Genomic DNA, 22,777 nt, shown 5'->3' with positions numbered 1-22,777 from the left:
ACACAAAATTCTTCACATGTTGGACTAAATTCTCACCTTACGATTCAACAGTTGTCCCAATGTTATTTTGTAAAATTGTTTTATGAAATATTGCAAATTGGTAGCTCTTGAGACACTTATTGCATGGTTGGCCGAGATTGTGGATTTTCATGCAAACAAGAGAATGCCAGCTTCATAAGAGAAATCAATTTCTCAACAACCTGATTTGTGGGAGTTGAGATGCGCTGATCAACTATATCTTTCAACCATATGTTTTGCTCAATAGAGGATAATGATGGCAAAGTGGAGATACGCTCTCCGGGATGCTTTCCCATTATCACTTCCAATGTTACTATTCCAAAGCTATAAACATCACATTTTTCAATCACCCTCATTGTGTAAGCAAGTTCTGCAGAATAAATCAAACAAATGAAATTAATAAAAATAAGAATGGGTTTCTCACACCTATAGGAGAGCAAGTGAGTATGAGTGTGTGTGTGTGTGAGAGAGAGAGAGAGAGCGAAAGGGAACATGGCGCAACGTATCCATATGTTCCAGCAAGAGTTGGCCAAAGGGATGAATCGGGTTTTAAAAATCTACTAACACTGAAATCCGAGACATGAGGCTCAAAGTCTGAATCCAACAAAATATTTTTGCTCGATATGTCTCGATGAATTATTAGGGGTGAGCAATCATGGTGCATGTAAGCTAGAGCCTGGGCAACACCTTTAACAATGTTAATCCTTTTACTCCAATCCAATCCTACCGTTTCTTCATCTATGCTAAGGATCTTGGCCAAGCTTCCTCTCTCCACATATTCATAAACCAAAAATGAGTGCCTCACATGTGAACAGAAACAATACAACTTTACGATGTTTCGATGTCGCACTTCTGTCATCATTTGAATTTCGTTTCTGAAAGTTTCTGGATCTGAAATCTCGTCGTCATCATCTGAAGAAGAAAAGGTGAACTTCTTGACAGCTACCTGTTGACCAGATGACAACTCAGCTTTATAAACACTTCCATGTCTTCCGGTGCCAATGCAATATTTGGGGCAAACTGCTCAGTTGCTTCAATGAGGTCTTGGTATGCTATCCTCCCATCATAGTTCCATATTGTAAACACATCTCTATGTTGTTGTTGGTTTGTAATTGGGTTCTCCTCTTCTAAGCATCTCTCCCTCCAACGATCGAAAAACCAAAAAGTCCCAAGAAATGCAAATAGAAGAAATAGTAGTACTGCTACGATCATAAGAAGGATGGCTTTGTGGCTCTCTTTATTTGGGGATAGCTTAGAAATATTGCAAGGTCGCAAACCTGTGGCATTGTCGCACAAACCTTTATTGTGAATGAAAGCTTCCATTGGAGCATTTCGAAAGGCATGATTATCAGGTAAATGACCCTCTAACTCATTGTAGGATACATCAATGGTTATCAAATTGAGCATTTTAGCGAAAGTAGAAGGAATAGAACCGAGCAACTTGTTATGAGAGAGATTTAAATTTGTTAGCTTGTCCAAGCTTCCAAGCTGCGGAGGGACCTTTCCTGTGAACAAGTTACCGCTAAGGTCCAATAGTATCTGTAGGGAAACTAAATTTCCCAATTCAACTGGAATGCTTCCGCTGAATCTATTCTTGCTCAAATTCAAGTAAAGAAGATTCGTGCAATATTTTCCTAGTTGATTTGGAACAGATCCACTTAGATTGTTCATTGACAGGTCAAGTTGTTGAAGTTTGGAGCACAATCCAACATCCTCAGCTGGTACGGTGCCAGAGAGTTGATTATCGTTCAGCTTTAGTATTAGCAAAGAGCTAAGCCTCTCCATTTCTCTTATTGGAATCTGGCCTACCAGGAGATTGGAAGAAAGGTCAAGTCCTTGCAATAGAGTTGAGTCTCCAAGCTCGGGTGGTATTTGACCAGAAATCTTATTTCCTGAGATTTTGAGGTTTGTCAATCGTAGGCACTTCCCCCAATTCTGTGAAACTTCGCCAAACAATTGATTGTTGCTCAGATTGACGTAAGTTAAATTGGGGTGAACACCGAAGACTTCTGATATGTTTCCGATGAGATGGTTATTATCAAGCCGGACTCTTATTAGGCTAGTGCAATTTGTCATGCTTTTGGGTATCGGGCCTATGAAATGGTTACTAGATAAAGAAAAAATTTCTAGTATTGAATAACCACCTTTGCATATATGTTGTGGTAAATACCCGTTAAAATGATTAATTCCAAGTTGCAAGTTTTCCAATTTTGTAAAATTGCTGATTTCCTGAGGTACTTGATCGGACAATTGGTTGTAATGAAGACCAATATAAACTAGATTGGTCAAATTCCCAAAAGACGCCGGAATTGAACCAGTGAGACTGTTGTAAAACAATTGTAAAACTGCAAGAAATCTCAAGTTTCCCAAAGACGCAAGAATTGAGCCGGTGACAATATTGTTGTTCAAACCAAGTCAAGTAAGAGACCTCAAGTTTCCCAAAGATGCTGAAATTGAGCCGGTGAGACTATTGTCAATCAAATTAAGATCAGAAAGAGATGTCAAGTTTCCCAAAGACGCAGGAATTGAACCAGTGAGATTGTTGTTAAACAATTGAAGAACTATAAGAGATGTCAAGTTTCCCAAAGACGCAGGAATTGAGCCGGTGACACTATTGTCAATCAAATTAAGTTTAGTACGAGATGTCAAGTTTCCTAAAGACGCAGGAATTGAACCGGTGAGATTATTCTCACTCAAATCAAGTTCAGTAAGAGATCTTAAGTTTCCAAAAGAAGCAGGAATTGAACCATTGAGATTGTTGTTAAACAATTGAAGAACTGCAAGAGATGTCAAGTTTCCCAAAGACACAAGAATTGAGCCGATGAGATTATTCTCACTCAAATCAAGTTCAATAAGAGTTCTCAAGTTTCCCAAAGACGCAGGAATTAAACCGGTGAAACCGTTGCTATACAAACGAAGTAGAGTAAGAGATGTCAAGTTTCCAAAAGATGCTGGAATTGAACCAGAAAGTCGATTGTTACTGAGATGTAGAACAGCCAAGTAGTTAAGAGTGGCTAAAGCAGTAGGGATGGAGCCGTTGAAATTATTTTTGTAGAGAAAGAGATAGGTGAGTTGGGAAAGGTTGGCAATGGTGGGAGGGATGGGACCAAAAAGTGAGTTTTTATGGAGATCAAGACGGAGGAGGTTAGGGAAGTGTTACGAACCCAATAATAGAAAAGGGAAAAATACCACTTCGAGGGTGGTGACCTCCTAGAACAAAGATAAGAAAAGAGATTTTGATTAATTCTTGGATACCTCTACATGATCTTCATTCCTCCATTTATAACAACCATTTATCCTCTAATTACCCAACTGCCCTTAGCTAACACAATAGTCCAATACAAATTACCCATCTACCTCTAAATGAGTAATCCAACATAGTAATCCATCTATCTATGACTATCTATGATCATAACATTGCCAACCCCTTCAAAGAACCTTGTCCTCAAGGTTCAGCTGCATACAACTGGTGCACCGCAAGCATGCTTCCCTAACACCAAACAAACCATAGCCAAGAAGAGCCGCCCAAACAAAGCTGGACCAACACCGAAAAATCGTGCCATCTTCAACCAATCCATGAGAATGCATGAGTCCAGACCCAACTCAGCCCTCTGCCATCGACTTTAACGGATTCATGGCTGGTTTAGAACACCAGCAATAACAAACACGTGGCAAGTGCAATATGGCCACACGGTCCTTCTTCTTCCTTTTATTTTTATATTCCCTATTACTTTCCTCTGTCTTACATTTGTTTGCCGTTCCTTTACCTATCTTTCTTTGCTCCGTTTGCTGTGCTTTTTTTTTTGGTTGTACAGCTGTGCCAATTGAAGGAATTTCAAGGTTTCGTTGCTCTAAGTTGCAGCGGTTTGGTTTTGCGGATCCAAGGTGCAATGGACTTGTTGAGCTACAGACAAAACTCTCGCAGCAAAGGAACCGGTATTGTCGCTCCGGCAGAAGCTCGAAGGAGGTGGTGGCTCCGGTGGTGGGCGAAGTTTTAGATTGGAGTCCAAGATCGAAGGAGATCGACCTCGCTGGCTTCCAAGATCTTGATCGCCAAGGCTCCATGACCTCCATGGCTGAACCGGGAAGGGGGGGGAAACAGAGGTGATGGAACGCCAACTCGTCCTTGTTGTTCCGCGATCGATCACCAGTGTGATAGCTATGCTCTGTCGTCGACAAACGCGTGCCACCTTCGTCGGCACCTTGACTTCCATTTTTCCTCGATCGAACACCATACTGGCCCTAATCGGTGGATGGGGGTCTTGACCGTCGGAACTCCATGACCCCAAAATCAGAAAAGGGATCCAGATCTTTTCTCTCCCTTTCGTGTCGTGATTTTGGTCGATAAGCACAAACAGGTATGAATACTTGCCTGGATCAAAGGGTTGCAGAGCCTGCTCGATGCCAATGGTGCGAATTTCCATATCTGCCGAGAAATCCAGGGGAAGCCTAAAGGATTGTGATTCCGCACAGAACACGATGGAGGGTTGTGATGGAGCTCGGCATGACGGTAATGAACAACCTTCAGAGAGCTGCGATGCAACGATCGGATGTTGGTCGATTGGTTCGTGCGTCGGTTGTTTTGTTGCCGGCTGAATCTGGTCAACTCGACTGATAAGAGGGTGGACAGTATTCAGGACGCCAGAAGCCGGATCCGATGCTACGAGCGCTGAAACTAGTGGGGTTTGGTTCAAGGCAGCCGGAACCAAAGCCGTGGAGTCGACATGTGCATCGTCGTGCTCCCTGGGAATCGTTGCACATTCCACTGTGTCAACATAGTAGATCCGCTCGAGCTCGGTGGTGATTGCAGCCTCAAGACAGTTGAGGAGCAGAGATGTCAGATCGTGTTATTCCCAGTAATGAAAACAATGGACCAAGCTATTGTAATGAGAGAACCAATCCATTGGGATTAAGGGAATGAAAGAGAAAGGGCAAAGAAATGGTAATGGAATGGTAGGGGGAGGTTCAATGAAAGCACCAATGTTACGAACCCAATAACAGAAAAGGGAAAAATACCACTTCGAGGGTGGTGACCTCCTAGAACAAAGATAAGAAAAGAGATTTTGATTAATTCTTGGATACCTCTACATGACCTTCATTCCTCCATTTATAACAACCATTTATCCTCTAATTACCCAACTGCCTTTAGCTAACCCAATAGTCCAATACAAATTACCCATCTACCTCTAAATGATTAATCCAACATAGTAATCCATCTATCTATGACTATCTATGATCATAACAGGAAGGATGAGAAATTAAAGTGATGGAGCGTACCTTTCAAATCCATGCACGGGAGGCTTATGATGGTGATGACTCCAGTTGCCTCATTGCAAGTAATTCCCTCCCACTTGCATGGGTTGTTGTTGCTGCTGCTGCTTCCGTTTGCTGCCATCATCTGTAGTGTCCATGAAGGGAGTAGTGGACGGGAATTGTTATAACAAAGAAGAATAAGGCTGGACTTCCATTGAAGGAGTGCCTCCATTGCTTCTTGTTGATGATCAAAATCATAATTATTAATGGAAGGAGAAGCGACTACTCTGAATGAAGAAGAAGAAGAAGGAGAAGGAGCAGTAGCAATGGACATGGCCAAAAGGAAGACCAATAAGAGGAGGAGACAGAAGGATGATGATGATGATGATGGTGCATTAATAAACATGGTTTCGCCTTGCAAAGTGCAACAAAACTGATTTGGGAGTTGGGGACTTGGTGGGTGGCGGGATGGGTTCTAACTTACGGCTCCGGATCCTTAATTTATAATGGCTGTACGTGATCCATTTGAATTAACGCCCTCTTGAAACATAAACCACGGTTTTAAGGACCCCGCCCGGACTCTTGATCATTCGTAACTTAATAATGGGTGCAAGATTTCATTGTGGAAAATCAGATTTGTTTTGATTTTCCTTTTTATTATTATTTTCAATGACTTTTAGCATTCTTTGCAGTTTGCGGATTTTTATCCACTCAATTACACTGCCCGTACTTGACTCAAGTACATCTAACAGGGGAGATAGAAATGACTATCCCACCCCCTACCCGAACACACTATCCGAGATGGGGTCCACCTCCCTATATTAGATGTAATTGACGGTCAAGTACGGACAGTGTAATTAAGAGGATAAAAATTCACAGTTTGCATGCTCTGATTTTATCAGAGTGGGACCACAATGGACTTGACTGCCTGAGTTTTCTTCTCTTTTGACTGGCCGACTTTATTATTATTTACTTTCAATAATTGACTTAAAAAGTTTTTCTTTTTCGGTTAGTAATCCAACTACCTTCCATTTTCTCTTACAATCCCCTTCCCCAAGCGGTTCCATGCTTCTCATGGGCCTTCGTCTTTTCTGCTCTATATGAATTACAGCCATGCGTTACTCGTTACTCCCATCTCCGTCTGGGAAAAAAAAAAAAAATCTTTGCTAGTGTTGATGGATCACTTGAGAGTTGAGACGATGGTATTAGATTTTTTTTTTGATAAAAAGACGACGTTATTAGATATTAGGCAATTTCTAATAAAATGGCGAATAAGAATAAAATTAAGATACTCCGTCATTAGAGTATGTAGGGGTGCAATTGTGTAGGGCTGGGCCCGTTTTTTAAAACAACATCCCAACCCTAGGTCCGTTAGCTCAATTAAGACCCAGCCCAGCCTGAGGTCAGACCTTAGTAAGTTCGGGAACGGCAATTGAACGGGAACGGATACGTATGGCAATTAAACGGACTAGACGGTAATAATATTTTTCAAAAATCCGGCTTCATAAAATGCGTACGGTAATAATACGGTATGCGTTTAATACGGGTATAATACGACATAGACGGTAATAATACTTTAAAAAAAATGGACATATATTCATTATATAACATGCATTCACCACCTAATAAACAAAATAATATCATGATTTTATTAACTAAAATAAATACAATAATATAATATGCTATATAACATCTCTAAGATTATCATTTAACATACCAAAATATCAATAATCTACAAGAAATGAATGTAGATTGTCTGAAAATGACATGAGCAAGTTGATTACCTTATCATTAAATCATTCTTCCAACATTACATTTCTTTCTATCTACAATGAGATAACCATATATTTTTAACCAGATGTGTTCTTGTGAAGGGGGATGAGTTCCCACTAATTAACCAACACAAGACAAGAGGGAGAATTCCAGATATGGATCTCCACTGTACACATTAGCTACAAGAGACAGAAAAACAAGAATAAAATAGAATAGAGATTGAGCCGTTCTCGCCAATATCACACCAGATTCATTTGCTTCACTACCACCATCAAAGTTCAAAGACCAGAGAAACAAGAGGAGAGTACAAGACTTAAGTGCCGCTTTGTTGAACGGAGATGGCGAGGATGATTGGAGATGGAGGGCGGCTACTGTTGCCTGCTACGGTTGGATGTTCAACGCAAATCGAAAGGGACGAAAGGGAAAGTGAAATCGTTTCCCTAAATTCTAATCTTTTGGGTAAATTTTTTTTAAAAAAAAAAATATATAATACGCGTATTATATGAGTATAATACTCAATCGATTAAAAAATGCATTTTTTTATAAAAATATGGAAAAATACGGGAACGGGAGTATTATATGTTTAAAAATACGGGGACGCATATAATACGCGTATGATACACGAATTTACTAACTAAGGGTCAGACTGAGATATCACAAGCTAGATCCAGTCTTATCGGGCTCAACCCAATCCATGATTGGGTTAAAAATTCTAGAATTAGACTTTCAAGTTTTTCGACATTCCTCCCCAACAGTTTTCTTGCATTCAAGTTCGAGATTTGTCAAATAATTTATAATTTTCTTTTTCGCTTTTCTAGACTAGGACCGAGCCCTCCACCCACGGTGAATGGGATCCCATTCACCGCAGGGTGGGAGAGTGCAGGAAAGGGTATTGGGAGGATATTTTGGAACATACTAAAACCCTAGGAGGGGTTTGTGAACCTCAGGATGATGGGTGAACCGTCCTCAATGGGTGGAGGGAAATAACATAATAATAAGTCACCTTTAAAGTATTTTTGATATATATATATTTTTTTTACTCTTAAATAAAAAATTTTAGAAATAGGAGTATAAGACATGGGCAATCAAAAGAAAATGTCATGTTAAATACACGAGCAGAGTTGTCTGCATTAGGGTGCAACATTACAGTGTGAACAGATTATTTAAGTTCCCATTATCGGAAACCAATTACTCTTTTTACCCTCACTCAACCAGACTCCTTAGGGTAACCTAATGATTGTATGATGGTCTAATTATTATTTTTTTTATCATTTTGATTTGTATCCGAAAATGATTACTAAGTAGTTTATTATTTCTAATTAGTTTAACAAGATTTGAGGTTAATTAAGCAAATAATAAACTATTTTTAAGGGATTAATATGCTGTCATGATGACATTTATTTTTGGGAAATTTATGAAACACCCCCTGAAAATGGGCCGATACTCAGATCACCCCACATATTTGAAAATATTCAGATCACCCCTTGCAGTAGAGCCCTATACTCAAATTAGACCCTACCGTTAGTTAACTGATGAAGTCAGCTAGTTAAATTTTTTGAAAATCCTAAACTACCCTTGAGAAGAGTATAATTACTATTTTACCCTTAGATCTAAAAACCCAACATGTACTCTTTTTTTTTTCTTAATTAAAATAAGGAATCAGAGAGGGAATATTCCTTCTCCTTTTTCCCCAAATTCCCAATCCTCTCCATCGCTCCCTTCTTGAAGGGAGACTATCACGCCCCTATCCCGATGTAATAAATATTGCCACATAGGGGTATGACTGGGAAAATTACACATCATCCCAACACCTACCAAGATCACAGATACGGTGTCCCGAGCCACAGTCCACCCTGTCATCACATCTTGATAACAGAAAGGAACGTACAAAAAGGAATAAACCGTTCCAGATACAGAGTTAGCGGAATCGAAATTAAATTAAATCATGTGAAATTATAGAGCATCGGTTCTCTAATGATAACACATACTACAATTCTAACATAAGTAACCATTCATTACTCTCCCTATAAATAAATACACGGTTTATACATGAATGTGGAATGAAGACAGAAAATAATAAAATGACAAATAATTGCCCCAAGGGCACCAATCTTGGGTGTACATCTACATCCAAGTCACGGCCACTGGTTCCACTTGATTCGCATCCAACGGTGCTCATCCAAGTAGTACCTCCTGCATAATCAACTAAAAAATGGGTTGCGCAACGAGGTTAGCTATACTAGCTAGTGAGGGAGCAAAGGGGAATGCACATACACCATACAATCAATATCAATCAGAATGATGCATGCTAATGTTAGATTCATTTTTCACCTAACACACAATTCTATCGGTTAAGTATATGCTACTGTAATAACTCGGGAAACACTAAGGGTCACTTATCCTATCGCCCCAGTGAGACCTCAGCTATCACAAAGGGACCTGCGCCGGTAGAAGCCATCATGACCACCCAGTGGCAAATCCCGATAGCCATCACTACCTCTGCCCTGGCCTCTCCCACCTCCACAGACCACAGGTGCTCAGACTATCCAACACATAAACCCCTGTTGTCAAGGGTCGTAGCATAAGGGAACAAGCATCCTAGCCACAGATATACTACATGCAGGTCCTATCGTCCCGAGAGGTATTCCAGATGCATCAACGTCCCATTCCATCTAGTACCCAGGTACCAGCACGACATGGCATATAGATCAGGATGACATACAACAGTTTTCATAATTTAAATAAATTGGGATCCCAGTACCGGCACACCCAGCACTGTAGCCCGATACAATGGTGAGCATGCTATCACATTCATATCAGATCACAATTGGATAATAATGCAATGAGCACAATGCTTATAAATATATATCATAACATGCTTAATATTAACAATTATATAATAATCAAACCCAACAAATCACCTAGAACCCACTCACCTAACATAGGCGTCGCCATGTGTGGTTGACATAAATCTCACCTGGGCTTCCTGCTCTCCATTGAGTTGGGTAGCCTAGGAATACAAAAACAATCATTAAAGCATGCATATAAGGGTCCCATGATAGGCCCATAAGGTTAAAATCAGATTTCAACCAAGATAGCACGAGTGGACTCACGGGCGGTCTCAGCAGAGGTGAATCCGCCCTTGACTCCTTTCAGGCCAAAAGGTAAAAGCAGAGCGAGCGGACCCACGAGCGGAACGTCATACTTGGGTCCGATCGTGCCTCCGTTCAATACCTAAGACACAACTAAAAGGGAGTGGACCCACAGGCGGAAGTGCATCTTAGGTCCGCCCCTGCATCTGTTCAATTTTCTGAGACAGACCCGAGAGCAACAGGTCACGGGCGAAGGCAAACAGAGTGAATCCGTGCCTTCGTCCGCTCAGGGCAACACACTGGGTTTATACTGGGTGGACTGACGGGCAATACCATGATAGATGGATCCGGTTGTTTGTCTACCGGCAGTCTGTTCTGAGATTGCAGAGGGCTTTTGCTCCAGCTTGAAGCTTGGAGCTCCTTAGCACCTCAGGAACAAGGGGGAGGTGTCTAAGTCTTCCTAGGGTCGCTAGGTCCTAGGTTCACCTCAAGGATCCATGATTCTACAAGGTTTGGGTCTCACATTGGTCCATAGGTTGGGGTTTAAGGTTCAAAACCAAGGATTCATTGGCCATGGCTGCGATTGCAGCACTTAGAGGCCTAGGTCAGCATCCATTAGAGCTCCCCACTAGGGCCGAGCTTCACCTTGAGTCCCAAATGGAACCCTAGGTTAGCTCTAGCTCAAGAAACCATCGAAATGCAAAGAGAAATGAGGGAGAGCTAGGTTGAGGGAGCTTACCTTGGTGAGCTTCCTTCTTCCAGCCACTCTCTCCATCTCTTCTCCTCTTCTTTCTCTTCTCCCTTGGGTCCGACCAGCTGGGGAGGAGGTGTGGGGATGCCAGCCACCTTGCCATGGCTTCCATCTTCTTCCCTGCCCCTCCTTTTCCTCTTCTACTTCTCCTTCTTCTTCCTTCCTCTTCCTCCTTCTCTTTTCTCTTGTCTCTTCTCCTCCACGGTTTATGGGGGAAGGGGAGAGATAAGTGAATGAGAGGGGTTTAGGTATCCTTTAAGGGGTTAGATGAGCCTTAGGGTGTGTTTGGTTTAGGTATCCCAAATCACTTAGTGGCCCTAGGTCTTTAAATGGGTTTTTGGTTTAGGTCTTAGGGCATGTTTGGCTTTAGCCGTACCCATTAGGTCTATTAGGTCATGTTTGGGGTGCACCCCAAGTCCATTGGACTTAATTGTCCACTCAACCAAGTTAAGCCTTGTGGGCCCCACTTCATGGTCCACTCAACCAATCAGTGGTGAGGGCAGGGGTCCATATGGTCTAAAGGTTCAACTAGGGTATCTAAGACACGGGTATGTGGGTCCCACAGAAAAATAATCTAAAAAGGCTGATGACAGCATGGGCGGATCCTTGAGCGGATTCAGTAAGAGAGAGTCCATTTGTGACTCCGGTGCTTCTGTCATGGCCCAAACTTCAAGGAAAGTAGCGGGGCTTTGGCCCACACTTTCAGGTCTTCTAGGGGATTCTTTCTATGGTATTCCCAGTTCAAAGTCGTCGGGGTTGACTATGATCATAAGGCATTACCCATTAGGTAAAGGTCCAAACTGCCCCGGGTATAAGGGGATATCTGGGATACGGGTGTAATAGAGACCGTGATTTCTTATCTTCCATTGTCTTGATTGTTGGTTACGGTTTCTAAGACAAGGCAAATTTGATTGCAGATCGTTCGACTCGGAGCGGTCTAGGTGTTGGGAAAGTTACTCTCCCGCCGGGACTGTACTACGGTATTGGTTGCAGACAAGGCTTTGGAGGTGTTGGAGATGGCGTCCACCTGCAATGAGAGTCAGATGGTAACATGCGAGGAACCGAACTGCGTCCCTGCCATAGCGCAGAAGATGCTCAAGGTGTCTAAGGAAGCGACGGAACACACGGTGTTGATACTTTGGAGTGTTTGCCATCTGTTCAGTGACCAGAAGGCTCAGGAAGCCGTGACCAAGTCCAATGGATTGACCAAAATCTTGTTGTTGATGCGAAGAGCAATTGTTCACCTTCTGTTCGCCAAATGTTTGCAGACCACCTTAAGATCTTTCGTGTTAAACTGAAAATCTTGTCTTTCTAGCTATGATTACTAAAACCATCCACATCATGCCCTTCTGAGTTTTTGTCTCTCTAAACCCTCTTAATTTGTTCTCTTACCCAAAATTACTAATCACTTCTTCTCTCTTATTACAGAGAAAGAAATCCAAAAAAAAAAAAAAAAAGACTATAAACAACGAGAAAGTTTTGTTAAGGAAAGGAAATATTCAAGGAGACAGAATTCAATTTTGTTCGTTCTCATCCTGTCTTTGTGCTTTTTTTTTTTTAAATAAAAGAAAGGAGAATATGCCATTTAACATTCACAAGTCAAGATTCATAATTTTTTCTTACCTTTCTGTAAAATTTGGGACAAGGGTTATTTGAAATCGGCTCTGAATGAAGTTGACTGCAACAGCACCTCCCACCTCTCTTCCCATGGTTAAAACCCAGCCGAGAATCCCATTCACAGATCCACCTTTTCCCCTTAATCTATACCCTTCCCTACTCCCATTCTCCATTTCCACTAACCGAAAACCCAAACAGAGCTCACCGAACCACCTTCATCTCTTTTATTCCCATAGCCCAAAACCCATTAGATTTGGTTTTAGGGTTGCAGGTTATGTGAGGAAGAGGGTTGGGGTATTTTAGGTTGAAGATGAAGGAAAGGGTAGTATTGTAAATTTAATTCTAATGATTTAGTACAAGGATAAAATAGTCCTTTTACACCAATAAGTAACAGCAGACTAATACCGTTAGTGTAGAGGGGGTGATCTGAGTATTTTCAAATATAAGGGGGTGATCTGAGTATCGACCCATTTTCAGAGGGTGTTTCGTAAATTTCCCTTTATTTTTTGTCAATCTCCTATGAAAAACCATAAAATCTTATTGTTATTTTTTTTATGAAAGAAAAAACATCGCATTAAAATAAACTAGATATAAATTCCATTACATTCTTTAAAACAAAAAAAAAGGCCCTAATCATATTAGTTTTAGCTTTCACACCTACAATTTGCATTAAATATGTACAATCATCCCTTAATACATTCCATGAAACATATGTAACCCGGTAACGGAGTGAATATCCAACAAAATATAAAACAGTCCTCACCTCTATGGATTTGCTATCCCGAATGAAATTGCTCCTTGAATTGGCAGCCCTGGAGCAGTCCCCTTGCTGTTTTCTTCACCACCAAAATTCATTTAGACAAAAACAAACTGTTTATGGATATAGATAATAATGGCCAAATCCACCATACCATAAAACTGGTTAAACATCCCATTAACAACTTTTTTTTTTTTTTTTTTGGTTAATCTCGAATATTATCTGGGACCCGGGGAAGCCCCTAAAGCTTTATTAATCATAGAAAAATTAAGAAGATTACAAGGGGGGGACATAATTAACCCGCCTTACCCCTCCCTGCCCAAGGAAACAAAACAGAACACTCTCACCACTCAATCCTTTCCAAGAAAACCAGCACAACCAAACCCAAAAAATAGACAAAAACAAAACCACTAAAAACGAAACATTGGTAAGCCAGCCTTGTCTTCTCTGAGAATGCGAGACACATCATCCGACAACTCCCTTTTCAACTGAAACAAAGTACTACGTTCTGACTTGCAGGCCAATCCTCATCTGTTATCTTGGAGAGAAAATCATATAATGGAAGACAATTCAGAATAGGACTGGAAACAAAGTCAATACTAAAAACATGTAGAAGACGGAGTGTCAATAAGATCAAACAGTTGTAAATCATTAATCCATTTAGACACATTATTAAGGATATCAATCCAAGGGATAAATTAGGACAGATATTTGGAAAAGCAACTCAATTTTTATGATCCAAAATGTAGTGGAGATATAAGGGAGACTAAAAAATCATTTACTTTCCAAAGAAGATGAGAAGTTAGAGAAAAGAGATCTGAATAAATCCTATGGAGAATCATTTGACTAGGATTCCGTACGAATTTAGTTCCTGTGATCAAAATAAAAAGCAATGATAAACTCTCCTTAAGGGAGAAAGTTCTCTGTCCGGGAGTGTGGCCTACACCTGTACTCCCATGATTCTATCTCTTTTCATCATATGAAAAGAAACCTCTGCCCCCTTGTTTGAGGAGGAGAGAGATAGACACATGGGAATGCTGGCATAGGCCACACTCCCAAACAGAAAACTGCTTCCCTAAACTTAAGCCTAATTTCAAATGGACCTAATAAAACAACACATGGGCTTGGGGTGACCCATCGACCAAACAAATCTGAACATCCTATAACTATACCCACTTACAGTTAAAAAAAAATAATTATAAACCAAAATAAATAATAAAATATGATTCCATGACTGCATTATTCTTCCTGGGTAAAAGAAAACTTGTCCTCAAGGTTTATTAATCGATTATACTGATATGACGATGCAAATACCAATTAACACAACAGAGTTAGTTGTGAATGCTCAAGATTCAAAAGAGCCAGCTGTTAATAAACAGGGCCAGTTGGAACCAAGCCAGCAGAAGAGGGAGAGAAGTGCAAGAACCAAAAGAGCTCCAGCCTGGACCAAGGACCACGTGTTGCTGTAAGAGATTGAAGGACCATGCTGTAAGAGATTGAAGGACCACCAGCTGCTGTAAGAAATTGGTTAAAGACCATGTGTTGTTGTAAGGGGTTTTGGTTAGAAAATTCTATTAGATTAGTTGTGGTGTTAGGAACTTTATTACTTAGTTGTAAGAGGGAATGTATTCTTGGACTACGGCCTTGTTTGGCTTTAAGTATACCTGATTACAGAGGAATAAAACAAGAAAAGATTCAACTTCTATTCTTCCACTTTCTTCTTCATTCTTCTTCCTTTCTCTCTTCATAACAAAATTGGTGCTTTCATTGCTTGCCTTCATGACTACTCGACAGAAAATTGTCGGTCTTGATGACGCTTTCTTGCAATTTCAAAAGGAATCTGAGACATTCTGCCATGAAATTGATGCTCGAATGGATGGAGTTACTCAGACCGTACTCGATCTTCAGGCTGCAATTGGGGCATTAACAACTACTGTCAAAGGTTTACCTGGATCTTCTGCGAGCACCATCTCTCCTTCACGCTTTGATGGACCAGTTCTTCCTACTCCAAGGTTTTTGAAGCTCGATGTGCCTCGGTTTGATAGCAGTGATGTGCAGAGCTGGATCTTTAAGATTCAACAATATTTTGATTTTCACCAAACCTCAGAGGAACAGAGATTACAGATTGGTTCTTTCCATTTCGATGGCACTGCCTCAACTTGGTTCCAATGGATGAAGAACAGTGGCTTGATCCAGGATTGGCAAGGGTTTTTGCAGGCGATCGCATGCGATTTGGTCCTTCTTTGTATGAGGATCATAAGGGGGCTCTGGTTCATCTTCAACAGACCTCTACAGTGACTGTGTATCAGGATCAATTCGAAGCTCTCTCCAACAAAGTTACTGGCATTGCCGAACCCCTGCTCATCTGCATATTTACTTCAGGTTTGAAACCTGAATTAAAGAGGGATATACTCATTGCTCAGCCTGTGTCATTGTTGCAGTCAATGAGTTTAGCAAAATTATATGAACAAAAACATCTAGAGGTCAGATCTTGGTCTACACCTGCCTCTTCCTTTACTACTGGTATTCTTGGACCCTCTCCTACATCTACAACTGCTAAGCCTCATCAGGTAACCCCTAATACCACTAACCCTTTTAGAATTCATGAGCTCTCGTCTGCAGAAATGAATGCACTGAGGGAAAAAGGCCTCTGTTATAAGTGTGATGAAAAGTATGTTAGGGGGCATAAATGCAAGACCAGGTTCTTGCCTTTAATTAGTGACCCACAGGACATGGAGGGAGTAGACACCCCCATTGAAGACACTCAGTTAGAGTCTACTGTGCTACATGAGATTAGTATGCATGCTTTAGCTGGTCACCTCAATCCTCACACTATTCGCTGGAAAGGTACTTTGGCTGAGCATCACCTTCAACTTCTAATCGACAGTGGCAACACTCATAATTTCATTAAGGAGAGTGTGGCTAATGAACTGAGGTTGACCATTACCCCTTGTAAATAGTTCAAGGTGTTTGTAGGGAATGGGGAATTTTTGGTCTGTAAACAACAATGTAAGGCTGTTCCACTACAGCTACAGGGGCATAAATTCCAGCTTGACCTTTATGTCTTACCCATTGATGGCTCAGACATTGTTCTAGGTATTCAATGGTTAGAACTCTTGGGTCCTGTCCTCACTGATTATAAACTGCTGACTATGGATTTCGAATATGAAGGGGTAAAAGTGCATTTGGTAGGGGAACCCTTCTTGAATGCAGAACCCTTGCAGTTGAAGGCATTAAGGAGATTAGCTTCTTCTGATGGCATTGCTACTGTTTTTCAATTAACTGCAATCATTGATGATGAAGATATGCAACCTGCTGTCCACCCTGCTATACAATCAGTTTTACTTGAGTATGATCAAGTTTTTCAAATTCCCAAAGGTCTTCCCCCTTGTTTGCCTACTGACCACCACATTCCCATTCAAAATGATGCTCAACCAGTGAATGTAAGACCCTACAAATATCCCCACTTTTAGAAAAGTGAAATTGAAAAATTGGTTACCGAGATGTTAGACCAAGGCATTATCAGAACCAGCACAAGTCCTTATTCTTCTCCGGTTCTTCTTGTTAAAAAAAAAGATGGGAGCTGGAGGTTTTGCATTGACTACAGAGCCTTAAATACAATCACCATTTGGGACAGGTTCCTTATTCCAATAGTAGAAGAACTAATGGATGAGTTATATGGGGCATTTATGTTTTCCAAGCTAAATCTACGGTCCGGATACCACCAGATTAGGGTGCATAAGCCGGATATTCATAAGATAGCTTTCAGAACTCACGAGGGGCACTATGAGTTTGTCGTCATGCCTTTTGGTTTGACCACCTCTACTTTTCAAGCAGTCATGAATCAAATTTTCAGACCCTTTCTAAGGAGGTTTGTGACAGTGTTTTTTGATGACATCTTAGTTTATAGCAGCAATATATCAAAGCATGTGCAACACTTACAATTGGTATTATGATGCCTTCAATCCAATCACTTATATGCTAAGCTCAACAAATGTGTATTCAGTCAGTCCTCTGTTGATTACCTCGGACACATTGTGTTAGGACAAGGAGTATAGGTTGATGACAGCAAAATCCAAGTCATGATTGCATGGCCTCGTCCCCACAATCTGAAACAGTTGCGAGGATTTTTAGGCCTCACGGGTTGCTACCAAAAATTCGTTAAGCAATATGCTTCAATTGCTGCACCTTTGACAAACCTGCTCAAGCAAGATGCCTTTACTTGGTCTGAGCAAGCTCAACAAGCCTTTGAGGCACTGAAACAAGCCATGACTTCAGCTCCGGTGCTAGCCTTACTCAACTTTTCGAAGGATTTTGTGGTTGAAACTGAAGCATCCGGCGTGGGAGTGGGGGCTGTACTTAGTCAAGAAGGTCACCCTCTTGCATATTATAGCAAGAAAATGTCCTCACGAATGCAAGGTTCTTCCACATATGTTAGGGAGTTGTTTGCTATTACTGTGGCAGTAGGCAAGTGGAGACATTACCTATTGGGCAGAAGGTTCATTATCTTGACCGAGCATAGAAGTCTCAAAGACTTAATGACTCAAGTGGTACAAACACCAGAACAGCATCACTATCTTAGTAAGCTCATGGGATATTGCTACAAAATTATGTACAGACCAGGGAAAGAGAACAATGCAGCTGATGCCCTGTCTAGAGTACCTGTAGCACAATCCAAAACTCAAACCAGTGCAGAAAGCTTGGAGATTTTCTTTACTCTATCAACTGCATAGTTTGATATTACACGAGAATTAGTAGCTGAGAACTCACAAAGTCCTGAGTTACAACACTTACACTCCCAATGGAACCAGGGTTTCCTTCTGCCTGAAGGATATGATGTCAGGGGAGGCTTACTCTACTATGAGGACAGAATAGTCATCAGCTCCAATTCTGCCCTTAAGGAGCTGATATTGACTGAATTCCACTCTAGTCCTTTGGGGGGGGGGGCATGCAGGTATCTTGAGGACCTTTAAGAGAGTTGCTGGAAGCTTTTATTGGAGGGCTATGAGAAAGGATATCACCGTTTTTGTGCAACAGTGTACTGTTTGTCAAATGACTAAAGCATTGACAACAAAGCTAGCTGGTCTACTTCAACCTTTACCTATTCCCCAACAGGTTTGGGAAGACATCTCCATTGATTTCATAACTAGGTTGCCCGAATCACATGGTTACTCTGTGATAATGGTCGTAGTGGATTGCCTCACTAAATCTGCTCATTTTGGATCCTTACCTGCCTCATATACAGCTACTAAGGTGGCTAATCTATTTGTCAACATGGTAGTTAAATTACATGGGTTCCCTAAATCAATGGTGTCTGACAGGGATGCAATTTTTCTAAGTTAGTTTTGGCAACAGTTGTTTAAGTTGAGTGGTACTGCTCTCCACAGAAGCACTGCATATCACCCACAGTCAGATGGGCAGACTGAAGCTCTTAACAAATGCTTGGAGCAATACCTTAGATGTTTTGTGCATGAGAAACTTGTGCAGTGGTTCAAGTATTTGAGTTGGGCAGAACTTTGGTACAACACTTCCTTTCTTACAGCAATTGGTATGACCCCCTTCCAAGCCCTATATGGCAGACTTCCTCCTGCACTACATGATTATATTTTCGGCTCTAGAACGCTTAAGGCATTGGACCATGACTTGACTGATAGGACCGTCATTCTTCAAGAGCTGAAGAAGAACTTACTGAAAGCACAAGCAACCATGAAGAAAGCTACTGATACACATCGTAGGGACCTGACATTTAAAGAGGGGGATTTGGTGTTACTCAAATTACAACCCTATAGATAGCTATCTCTAGCTTTGAGGAGCAACCATAAGCTTGGCAGAAGATTCTATGGGCCATTTCCAGTACTTAAGAGAATTGGAAGCGTGGCTTATCAATTAGAACTGCCTACCTATAGTAAAATACATCCTGTATTTCACATTTCCATGCTCAAACCCTTTCTAGGAACTATGCCTAAAGAGGGAACCAGCTCCCTACCTAGGCTAAGTTTCAATCAGCAACCAGTTCACCTACCAACTGTTGTGTTGGCTGCCCAACAAGTCATCCGCAGCGGCAGATTGATTCCCCAGGTTCTGGTCCAGTGGGAGGATTTTCCTATGGAAGATGCATCTTGGGAGGACTATGAGCATTTTCTTTCCAGGTTTCCTACTATCAACCTTGAGAACAAGGTTGCTTTTGATGGGTTGGGGAATGATATGACGATGCAAATACCAATTAACACAACAGAGTTAGTTGTGAATGCTCAAGATTCAAAAGAGCAAGCTGTTAATAAACAGGGCCAGTTGGAACCAAGCCAGCAGAAGAGGGAGAGAAGTGCAAGAACCAAAAGAGCTCCAGCCTGGACCAAGGACCACGTGTTGCTGTAAGAGATTGAATGACCATGCTGTAAGAGATTGAAGGACCACCTGCTACTGTAAGAAATTGGTTAAAGACCACGTGTTGTTGTAAGGGGTTTTGGTTAGAAAATTAGGTTAGATTTGTTGTATGGTTAGAAACTCTGTTACTTAGTTGTAAGAGGGACTGTATTCTTGGACTACGGCCTTGTTTGGCTTTAAATATACCTGATTACAGAGGAATAAAACAAGAAAAGATTCAACTTCTATTCTTCCACTTTCTTCTTCGTTCACTTGCGGTTCCCCTGCCTGGTATGGTTCCCTAGTGCCTCTAATAAAAGGGGGTGGACCCCACCCGGACAGTGTGTTCGATCAGGGGGTGGAATGGTCATTTCAACCCCCCTATGAGAGGAACCGCAAAACCATACCGATCAGCGAACCTCAAGAGATAAAGATCCTACTTTACGATGGGTCAGCCCCCCCAAACTCATTGATCAAAATAACACTTGAAATCATTAATATCGTAGAATTAAGCCCAATTACAATTAAAAATTAAACATAAATTACAATAAATAATAAAACATGACTCCAGGATTGCATCAAAATTATAATTCAGTAGTAACATTGAATGAAAAAAAAAAAAAGTTAGTGTGAAAGAGCCTTACAGACAATGAACGCAAATTTCATGTAATCAGACTATTACCCTTCAAATTTACGCACGCACGCACGCACACACCTACACACACACACACATTGAGAATAGTCAACAAATGAAAGATAATTTACCAATAAATAAATAAAAGACCACACAAATTGTAGAATACATAAAAATAAGGAAGATGTGGTAATAATATGCAAACTCGTCATGACTTGACTTTTTAACTCAATAATGTGTATAAGATACAAGATAAACTCACCAAACTCTTCACCATATACCACACACAGAAGAAGGAAAATGCTACATGGGCTTAAACTATGCAAAATTCTTCATATGTTGGACTAAATCTCACTTGAAGATTCAATATATAGTTGTCCAAATGTTATTTCATGGAATTGCTTTAGGAAATGTAGCAAATTGGTGGCTCTTGAGACATGTGTTGCATGGTTGGCCGAGATTGTGGATTCTCATGCAAACAAGAGAATGCCAACTTCATAAGTGAAACCAATTTCTCAACAACCTGATTTGTGAGAGGTGAGATGCGCTGGTCAACTATATCTTTCAAGCATATGTTTTGCTCAATAGAGGATAATGATGGCAAAGTAGAGATACGTTCTCCGGGATACTTTCCCATTATCACTTCCAATGTTACTACACCAAAGCTATAGACATCACATTTTTCAATCACCCTCATTGTGTAAGCAAGTTGTGTAGAATAAATCAAATAAGTGAAATTAATAAAAATAAGAATGGGTTTCTCGCACCTATATAGAGTGAGAGAGAGAACCTGGTGCAATGTATCCATATGTTCCAGCTAGACCTGTCCAAAGCGATGAATCAGGTTTTAGAACTCTACTAACGCCAAAATCTGAGACATGAGGCTCAAAGTCTAAATCCAACAAAATATTTTTGCTCGATATGTCTCGATGAATTATTAGGGGTGAGCAATCATGGTGCATGTAAGCGAGAGCCTGGGCAACACCTTTAACAATGTTAACCTTTTTACTCCAATCCAATTCTGCCGCTTCTTCGTCTATGCTTAGGATTGTAGCCTAACTTCCTCTCTCCACATATTCATACACCAAAAATGAGTGCCTCACATGTGAACAGAAACCATACAACTTTACGATGTTTCGACGTCGAACTTCTGTCCTCATTTGAATTTCATTTCTGAAAGTTTCTAGATCTGAAATCTCGTCGTCATTTGAAGAAGAAGAGGCGAACTTCTTGACAGCTACCAGTTGACCTGATGACAACTCTGCTTTATACACACTTTCATGTCTTCCGGTGCCAATGCAATATTTGGAGTCAAACTGCTCAGTTGCTTCAATGATGTCTTGGTATGCTATCCTTCCATCATAGTTCCATATTGTAAACACATCTCTACGTTGTTGTTGGTTTGTAATTGGGTTCTCCTCTTCTATGCATCTCTCCCTCCGACGACGGAAAAAACAAAAAAGTCCCAAGAAATGCAAATAGAAGAAACAACAGTAGTGCTAAGAGAGATATGATCATAAGAAGGATGGCTTTGTTGTTCTTTTTTGGGGATAGCATAGAAATATTGCAAGGTCGCAAACCTGTGGCATTGCCGCACAAACCTTTATTGTGAATGAAAGCTTCCCTAGAAGCATTTCGAAAGGCATGATTATTAGGTAGAGGACCCTCTAACTCATTGTAGGATACATCAATGGTTATCAAACTGAGCATTTTAGTAAAAGTATATGGAATGGAACCCAATAGCATGTTATGAGAGAGATTCAAATTTGTTAGCTTGTCCAAGCTTCCAAGCTGTGGAGGGATCTTTCCTATGAATAAGTTACCGCTAAGATCCAGTAGCATCTGTAGAGAAACTAAATTACCAATTTCAACCAGAATGCTTCTGCTGAACCTATTCTTGCTCAAATTCAAGTAAAGAAGATTCGTGCAATATTTCCCTAGTTGATTTGGAATAGATCCACTTAGATTGTTCATTGAGAGGTCAAGTTGTTGAAGTTTGGAGCACAACCCAACATCCTCAGCCGGTAGGGTGCTAGAGAGTTGGTTATCGTTCAACTTTAGTATCAGCAAAGAGCTAAGCCTCCCCATTTCTCTTGGAATTTGGCCTACCAGGAGATTGGAAGAAAGGTCAAGTCCTTGCAGTTGAGTTGAGTCTCCGAGCTTGGGTGGTATTTGACCGAAAATTTTGTTTCTTGAGATTTTTAGGTTTGTTAATTTTAGGTACTTTGCCCAATTCTGTGAAACCTCCCCATGCAAATGATTGTAACTCAGATTGATGTACTCTGAATTCGGGTAAACACTGAAGACTTCTGATATGTTTCCGGTGAGATGGTTATGACCAAGCCGGACTCTTATTAGGCTGGTGCAATTTGGCATGCTTTTGGGTATCGGGCCTATGAAATGGTTACTAGTTGCAGAAAAATATTCTAGTACTGAATAACCACCTTTGCATATATGTTGTGGTAAATACCTGTTAAAATGATTACTTCCAAGTTACAAGTTTTGCAATTTTGTAAGAT

At 40.8% G+C, this 22,777-nt stretch overlaps 1 protein-coding gene and 1 pseudogene across 1 annotated transcript; both read right to left on the bottom strand.

The window, feature by feature from the left end:
• Positions 1-116: 116 nt before the first annotated feature.
• On the bottom strand, positions 117-12,677 carry LOC122668574 (MDIS1-interacting receptor like kinase 2-like). The gene is made up of 5 exons (XM_043865118.1): positions 12,511-12,677; positions 2,447-2,998; positions 1,000-2,341; positions 706-964; positions 117-388 (listed from the first exon to the last, which is right to left on the bottom strand). The coding sequence occupies exons 1-5, from the start codon at positions 12,675-12,677 to the stop codon at positions 117-119; spliced, it is 2,592 nt and encodes an 863-aa protein (XP_043721053.1).
• Positions 12,678-20,661: 7,984 nt separating this feature from the next.
• LOC122668573 lies at positions 20,662-22,346 on the bottom strand (annotated as a pseudogene).
• Between the last annotated feature and the right edge of the window lie 431 nt (positions 22,347-22,777).

Source organism: Telopea speciosissima, chromosome 7 (genome assembly GCF_018873765.1).
Source record: "Telopea speciosissima isolate NSW1024214 ecotype Mountain lineage chromosome 7, Tspe_v1, whole genome shotgun sequence".
Taxonomy (NCBI): Eukaryota; Viridiplantae; Streptophyta; class Magnoliopsida; order Proteales; family Proteaceae; genus Telopea; species Telopea speciosissima.
This window is presented reverse-complemented; position numbering and strand designations above follow the sequence as displayed.

Coding starts and splice junctions, on each gene's coding strand:
- LOC122668574 (XM_043865118.1), bottom strand. CDS start 12,677: ATGGAGAATGGGAGTAGGGAAGGGTATAGATTAAGGGGAAAAGGTGGA. Junction 2,999..12,510: donor GTCCCAAATTTTACAGAAAG/GTAAGAAAAAAT, acceptor TCTACATCTCAG/TAACAATCGACTTTCTGGTT. Junction 2,342..2,446: donor GCATCTTTGGGAAACTTGAG/GTCTCTTACTTG, acceptor GTTTTACAACAG/TCTCACTGGTTCAATTCCGG.